Source organism: Folsomia candida, unplaced genomic scaffold (genome assembly GCF_002217175.1).
Source record: "Folsomia candida strain VU population unplaced genomic scaffold, ASM221717v1 Fcan01_Sc010, whole genome shotgun sequence".
NCBI classification, from domain to species: Eukaryota; Metazoa; Arthropoda; class Collembola; order Entomobryomorpha; family Isotomidae; genus Folsomia; species Folsomia candida.
In genome coordinates this window covers 4,679,187-4,686,800 of record NW_019091202.1, presented here as the reverse complement: position 1 = coordinate 4,686,800, position 7,614 = coordinate 4,679,187, and the positions used below count along the sequence as shown (strand labels likewise).

At 35.4% G+C, this 7,614-nt stretch overlaps 1 protein-coding gene across 1 annotated transcript; it reads right to left on the bottom strand.

The window, feature by feature from the left end:
• Positions 1 to 2,234: 2,234 nt before the first annotated feature.
• Positions 2,235 to 3,444, bottom strand: LOC110854692. The gene is made up of 5 exons (XM_022103158.2): positions 3,271 to 3,444; positions 2,961 to 3,196; positions 2,770 to 2,889; positions 2,571 to 2,708; positions 2,235 to 2,494 (listed from the first exon to the last, which is right to left on the bottom strand). The coding sequence occupies exons 1-5, from the start codon at positions 3,344 to 3,346 to the stop codon at positions 2,333 to 2,335; spliced, it is 732 nt and encodes a 243-aa protein (XP_021958850.1). The 5' UTR covers positions 3,347 to 3,444; the 3' UTR covers positions 2,235 to 2,332.
• Between the last annotated feature and the right edge of the window lie 4,170 nt (positions 3,445 to 7,614).

The window sequence follows — 7,614 nt, the reverse complement described above, 5'->3', positions numbered from 1 at the left end:
AAATTCCATCCTATTCGGTCAATCTATTGCGGATGAGATTCTCCGAGCAATTTCTAATAAAAAGGTGGCAGTTCCTATCCTAACGGTATGGTTTTTTGGGTGTTATCTGCTCATGGATAACCTTTATCAGGGAACGATATATTCAGATTTGACGGTCATGTACCCGCCAAAAGTCCCGAAAAGTTTGGAAGCCTTGGCAATGTCGAATATGTCAGTTTTTACCACGACATGGCTTGGATTTCCACCCTTAGATATAAACTGTTTCATAACTAGCGGCTTAATTCCTATGTTGAGGCAACACTCCAATATTTCTGGATGGCTAGACGATTTACAAAAGCGTATAATTTTCATTCACCCGAACATTGTGGATGCAAGTTTGGCAGAGAAAATGTCAAACTCAAAGCCAGTTGTGACCCATTTTAACGAATCATTTAGTACAACCGATACTTTCGCAATTTTAGATCGACCATCTGAACTTGGATTATTGACAGCTTCCCTGCAAATGTTGGGGAAACGACTAGTCGTAGAAAATAAGTTGGGGAATATATTAAATTTCAATACATTTGTTGAGGGGAGAAGAAATTTCTTCATTCCAATTTTTCACCAAGGTCTTTACAAGTTACGACAATCAGGGATATTTAGCAGGTGGGAAATTTTACGGGGGATGAAGGAAAAATTACGATTTATGAGACAATACGAGGAGTCCGTGTATAAAAGATATTTGGTCAAGTTAAATTCCAATTTTCAAGAACCAAGCATCTTCCATGAGAGTGGTGATGGGGATGCTGTTGGGGCACTGTTTTACGTCATCGGACTTTGTGCGGTGTTAGTTGGGGTCGGCGTTGTAGCGTTAGGGTGGGAATGTAGGGATGAGCTTGAATTACTTTTCAAAGTTATTGGCAGAATAGGGCACGATGCTGTCCACAAATTTGGCCAGTAGATATGCAATGCCTATATTATCAATTTCATATATTACATGTATGTATATGCATGCAACTAGTCATTAGTTATAATTAATCCGGTAATCTTAATTAACTCTTAGAAATCCAGAATTAAAAGAATACCAGGCGGTATTCATATATGCCTCTACCAACGTGGTATTGATAAATAATACCGTGTAGTAATAACCCGGTATTAAAGTTTTACAATATTGGTATCAATTTTTTACGGACCGGTATAATTTTAATACCAAGCGGTAGCAACTTTAATACCGAGAAATCAATACCCGCGTGACTATACCGGATTTCTGACAGTGTAGCCAATTTTGTAATTGTCTTGAATTTTGTAGAGGAATATTAATTATTCTCACGTGACTTTCATGCGTCCTGTATTAATCACAATGCATTGTGATTAACTGTCCAAAATATCTGCACAGTATATATAAACATCTTGAATGTTGATCAAATTAATTTACAAAATTAATAAGTAACTACGTTATCTAATAAATACTAGCTAACCATCCAGTAGTTTGCCGGGCGATAAAATACACTATGAGGGCGTGTCTATAAAAGAATTAAAAAAATTGAGTTGCAGAATTTAATTGAAATTATTTAAGAATTGGATTTATGTACACTTGATGCTAAGGGCATATCTTACCCTTAGCATACGTATGGGTTTTCAATAGCATATTCCCGGGGTTTTCCTTACCCTGGACTCGCGTTTTTACAGGGAATTGCCCAATTGTAGCAGATTAATGACTAATAACTTGAAATACGTGAATACATATCTGTATGTTACAAAAGTATTAATAAATGCATCCTTGATCATCATCATGATTTATTACATCTTAGGATTAGTTAATTACCATGTTATCACCAACACAAACAATAGAATACGTATCTCGCTCTTATCGTGCACATACAATATTTAATCCACAGGGATCAATGAGTCGCCAACGAACTAATCCTGTTGTGCGGATTGCCTCATTTTACCGAATGGATTATCTGCCCATGCAAATTATGCCAATCTATTCAGGTAGACTAAAACATAGATACTTACATATATATATATATGTACATATATATAAGGTTTTGACAGTTAACCAACGACATATGTACATATGCACAAGTACCCATTATGTAAGTCAATAATTACGGTGTACACATACCTACATACAAACACATAAATCAGACTAATATGTATCTAGAAGGTTGTATAATTTCTTGCATTGCAATATCTAAACTCGGGCATGCAAAAAAGGTTAACAACAAATTTATGCTGTATTTAGTACAAGATTAAATTGAAAAGATATTTATTTAACAACACCCATAATATTAACCATGCTCATAAATAGATAATTCCACATTTCACGTCGCCACTGCCATTACTTCTGTCACCCCGTCCTCAACACTAAAAATAACCTTAGTTTTCGCATACACGTTTTTGCAACTCCATGATCAATAAGGATTTGACACATGTCGCACCCTTCAATGTCGTGAGAACCTCCAAATCCCATAAACTGTACTCTTCTCGCTCCATTTCGTTTATGGTTGATCTGGTTATTCATTAAAAATGAACATATGTATGTAACCTTACACAATTAGCAGGTTGCCGTAAAATAAAAAGCTAACCTTTGACATGCTGTACATGACACCTGCTGAGTGACACTGTCTGCATCGTTGACTGTATACTTCTTCTTGATCGAAATCTTCCCATTCAACTCCACATTCATTTTCATTTAAACACCGACAATAATAGTGGCGTCCAAACTGCGTGGATAAATATGTAAATTTTTAGGACGACTTAGCACAATTTATTTTTTATAAGTACCAGTTCTTGTTGTGTCGCAACAACCAAGCGCCCACAAACGCATTCATCTTCTTGCACAGGATCTAGTGATCGCCAAAGTTCATTGCAATCCTCACAACTAAAAACACTTAGCGTACAATGCTGTAAGAAATTAGATACATAAACATAATTTTAAATACGTGTTACATGTGATTATTTTAAAAAATGCGTACTTCATCCACAAAACTCGATACTTTTGCCTTTGAGTAACAAATTTCACAGTAAAAACTTCCTTTTCTCCAGGCATGCATCGAACTCCATGTTTTTCCACATTTTTCACCAGTACATTTAAAATTTGCAACGGTTTTTCTAATTACGCTGCGAGAGTTTTTATTTTTCCCATTTTTACGATCTGGGATTGGATTTGTATTGGATGTTGGTTGCTCGTTATTTTGAAGTTTGACTGTATCTGTAAATTTAAATAGGTTTTGTTAGAATTTAAAAATGTAACATCTGATTAATATTTTACGCACAACTACTGACCAGTCTTATTTCCATTAGTAGAAATTTGAATAAATTGTTGGGGTAAATCCAATTTTTTATCAGTTGCACCTGACATTTTCTTCTACACATTAAGTAATACAGATTTAGTATTATGGAAGTTAGTACAATTTTAGAGGATGTAGAGCATATTGTGTGAAACGTCGAATACGGTTACAAAACAGTTACACATAAATACTCAACTTTTGCACAGACATACGTAGTTTTAATCATTATCCCTCATCTAAATCTGCTGATATGGAAAGATAAGACATTTACTTTTGTCTGGCTTTATTTGCGGATTAAATAGACAAAAGGTGACTAAACGCATTTAGTTAATCACTTCTTCCTCCGATTGGTAAGAATTGCCCATTTTTTAACTTTGGCCTTAAATAGATGTTTCGACTTATTCCAATAAACTGCCTCAAGAAACGTTAGTGGTGTTGACTTGGACCAAATAATTTTAAAATTTCGGAGGGTTGTACTTCAAACCATCGCACTGTTAGTTGCACTTATTAGGTGCCATGCATAATTGAAGTACCGTTGTGAAATTGTGTTAAATATGTATATGTATTTGTAATAAATATATGTATATCTATGTAAGTATTTAATTTACAAATATATTAAATCTTTCAGTGGCAGGTTCTGGCAAGATTGTATTCTTCAGGTTTGTAATACGACTACAAAAAGTGTGAGCAGGGTCATCAACATCTACAAATTTGCAGAATAATGAATATTAAACGTATATTTTCGGTCAGTAATTGAGCCAATCAGAATGTCGAAATAAATAAATACTTACATTTGCCAAGAACCGGTTATTGATCACAAATTTATTCAATCCCCTAATTCCCACGGGTTGTTTCTCCAATTCCGCCAAAATTCGGATACGCACCTCGAGCGAAAACATATTTTCGGTTTCTTCGCTCAATAGAAATTCTCGAAATTTATCCACCTTCGGGTAAACCACACATACTATGGAAATTACGAATTACGGGTTTTAAGCAATATTCTCAAATAAATTTCTCATTTGTACTGTTGAGAAACTGTGCGTTTATGTGAAAATTTAGCATAATAGCTTTAATTCGCAGTCTACCCAATAATAATAAACTATGAAAGTAATGCTCCCATTATGGCGCTCAATTATACGAAAATTTTCAAAGTTTTACCTCCTCCACAATTTGCGCCGACATTCCAAACAGTGTCCCCGTAACGAGGAGAAACTGCATATTCCAAACTTTCTCCACCCATCCCGCATTCCTCGTGATCTGGTCAAACGTCCCGCTCACGTAGGATGTCGCCAATATGAAAAAGATGAAAACCATTCCATCAGTCACATTGTTAATCGCGTTTGAAAATCGTTTCAAATCCCGCCACTGATCCAGTAATGCAGACGTTTTTCGGGAAACTTTTAAGAAGTCGGGAGTTTTCTTCTGCATAAAAATTTCACCCGGTTTTAATCCGGCAGTAAAAGTTTTTGTCGCGTTTAAAAGCTCAAACATTCCCTGTAACATTAACGCTTGGCCGAAAAACTCGACATATAACCGGCAAAAATAGGTCAACAGGTCTAATCCGGTTATAAAACAGTCCATCATTTGATATTCGGTGGTTGTAATGTTTGATGTGAAAGTAATCGTTCTGAAAGACCAGAGCGATATAACAGATTCTGTGTGAGTCCTTAATAAAGTTGGGGACGATATATCAATCGAACTTAGATTCATGATGGGGAAGATGAATGCGAGAACTGTTGTTAGAATGCAGAAGGAATGATTTTTAAGAGTGCCCTGGAAAAAAAGAGTGTTAAATTATCACGTGTCATAAGCATGTCATTTAACAATGAATCAACGCTTTGTCACTAAAATCGTCAAACTCGACAAATTTCACATTACCTCTCGACTTCGGAGATTTATTAAAAAATTGCGTAGGAAAAATTTGTAGAGCAAGTCTAAAGATGTCAATTTTTTAAATACAGTCAATGGAAAAAGTATTGGCAACCCCCACGTCAGCTAAATAAAATTGGCTATAACCATGGAATGCATCATACAATTGGTATGGAAATTTGTACCCATTTAGCAAATATAATGTAGTTTTCGATTATAATCATGATTTATTAATTAAAATTAGATAAACACAGTTTTTAAATAATTTGTTGGAAAATTTTCAAAATTTACCCGCAAAATTTATCCGGACAATCAGAATCACATCGGGAGACTGTGCAATCAACGAAAGAAGCTTAACCTTTTTGATCTCCAAAACCTTGCATCGTTAAATTGGCTACATGTTTGGGGTCACTGAATTTTCGGAATATAAAATTCCTTCATAGGTCAGATTTTTATCAAATAATTTCAAATTATCGTTTAGAATGATTATTTGGACCTCATTGGTCATGATTCCATCGATAATGACCAGCTACCTACGCCACGACCTAGTCATTTAACACCAAACCATAATCGCTCCTCTTCTGTGTTTAGCTGTCATACGAACATATTCGTTTTTGTGAGCCTATTATGGCATCCGCCAGACTTGAACCATTCAATTTGCTCCGAATAAGTAAAATATTAATATAAATGTCAGACCAGCAGAACCTTCTTCATTCATTGGAAGTCTATTCAGGGTGGTGTTTAGTCCATTCCAATTTATTGAGTTGGTTCGTTTTGGGGACCCTCGCGTCAGTCGGGCTTCTGGACCCTGAAACCCCATGGCATGATTTTTGATTGATCACAATATTGCATGATATGTTGACGCCACAGTTGGTTCTCAAATTCAACATGGTTTTTGGGGTTAAAATCTTCCGATCTCGAGTGATAATTTCCTTGATTCATCAGTGGCTCGTGGGCGTAGGTGACTTTTTTCTTCCGCACCATGGAAAAGTAGAAACTGAGATTGTCATTTTATATTTCTTGGCTACCTATTCAATAGTAAATATGGAAAAGTATGTTTTCTCTTTGATTTTTCTATAGTAAAGTTTTTTGTGAAAGATACATGATTATTTCTCGCCGCGCCAAATACAGCTCGTTTGATGTCGCCATTTTGGCTCCAGACAACACAACTGTAGACTTAAAATGTAGCTAACGTCATATTTGGTCACCTAATTAACTTACCGTAATGAAACGTGGTAGCTGATTAAGAAAATTGTTTCGCGTAATTAATTTGGCCACATGTTGCCAATACTTTTTGCGGGTAAATTTTGCAAATTTTCCACCAAATTATTTAAAAACTGTGTTTATCTAATTTGAATCAATAAAACATGACTATAATCGAAAACTACATAATATTTGCTAAAGGCCTACAAATTTTCATGCCAATTGTATAATGCATTCTAACGTTACAGCAAATTTTATTTAGCTGGCGTGGGGGTTGCCAATACTTTTTCCATTGACTGTATGCACTCCAGATTTTGATAGTTATTTAAGCAGATCTCCTGCTAAAGGAGCCTTCTGAAAAAATCTAAGTCACCGAAAATTGTTTACCTTGATTGAAGGGACTCATCGCTATTTTATTGATCAACTTGTTCAAAAATGTCTTAATTGTAACGATGTTGGTGATTAGTCTTTGAGTATAATCCTCCGTTAACGATCGAGCATTACATTACACATTTTTATATTTTTACACGCTATACTCGCTAAGTAAATTTTTGCGGAAGAATATATATCAATTATTCTTACGTGACTTTCATACGTCCCGTATTGAAGACGATATGAGACCGATTGTCGAACCATTTCGCCAATTTTGTTCTGTCTCCTCCACGTCGTCCAGGACGACGCAGAAATGAAGAGAACCCACGTCACTGTTTGGACGACGTTAAAATAAAGCGAAGCCTTCGACACGGGTCCAGCAGCGACAGTCGTTAACCCACTGAAGCCAACGACAATCAATCTAGAAACTGTGAGGAGGTGTACGATGAAGCAAAATCGCTAAATGTTCAAAATTAATATAAAGATATTAGAAAATAGATATGTAAGTCATTAAGCAATTAACGCAGGGCCTTGGTAACCTTGCAAAAACTGCAAATGCTGTTACCCTACAAACTTTTACCAAATTTTACAAATATTTGGATGGGAAATTAGCTTACAAATTTTTGCAAACTTAATCAGGTTAAGGGCGTCTTTTTTTATTTTGTTAAAGTTTGTAAAATTCCTTTACAAAACGCACGGATTTTACAAGTTACTAATGACTGCCTAAATTGGGTAGGTATTTAATTAGTGTTGACATACTTACAGTTTGCCAATTGTTTGTAAATTTCAGTGTTGTCGATTTCTTCATGATGCAGTTCTCCTTAAACTTGTATGGAACTATGCACAAGTAGTAAGCATAATTATAGTAGGTTGTAAATCCGCAACTATTTGATGA

Excerpts from the sequence above, each read along its gene's own strand:
- LOC110854692 (XM_022103158.2), bottom strand. The coding sequence starts at position 3,346 with ATGTCAGGTGCAACTGATAAAAAATTGGATTTACCCCAACAATTTATT. Across the intron at positions 2,890-2,960 it reads TATCGAGTTTTGTGGATGAA|CATTGTACGCTAAGTGTTTT; the intron begins GTACGCATTTTT and ends AATTTCTTACAG. Across the intron at positions 2,495-2,570 it reads TCATGTACAGCATGTCAAAG|ATCAACCATAAACGAAATGG; the intron begins GTTAGCTTTTTA and ends ATGAATAACCAG.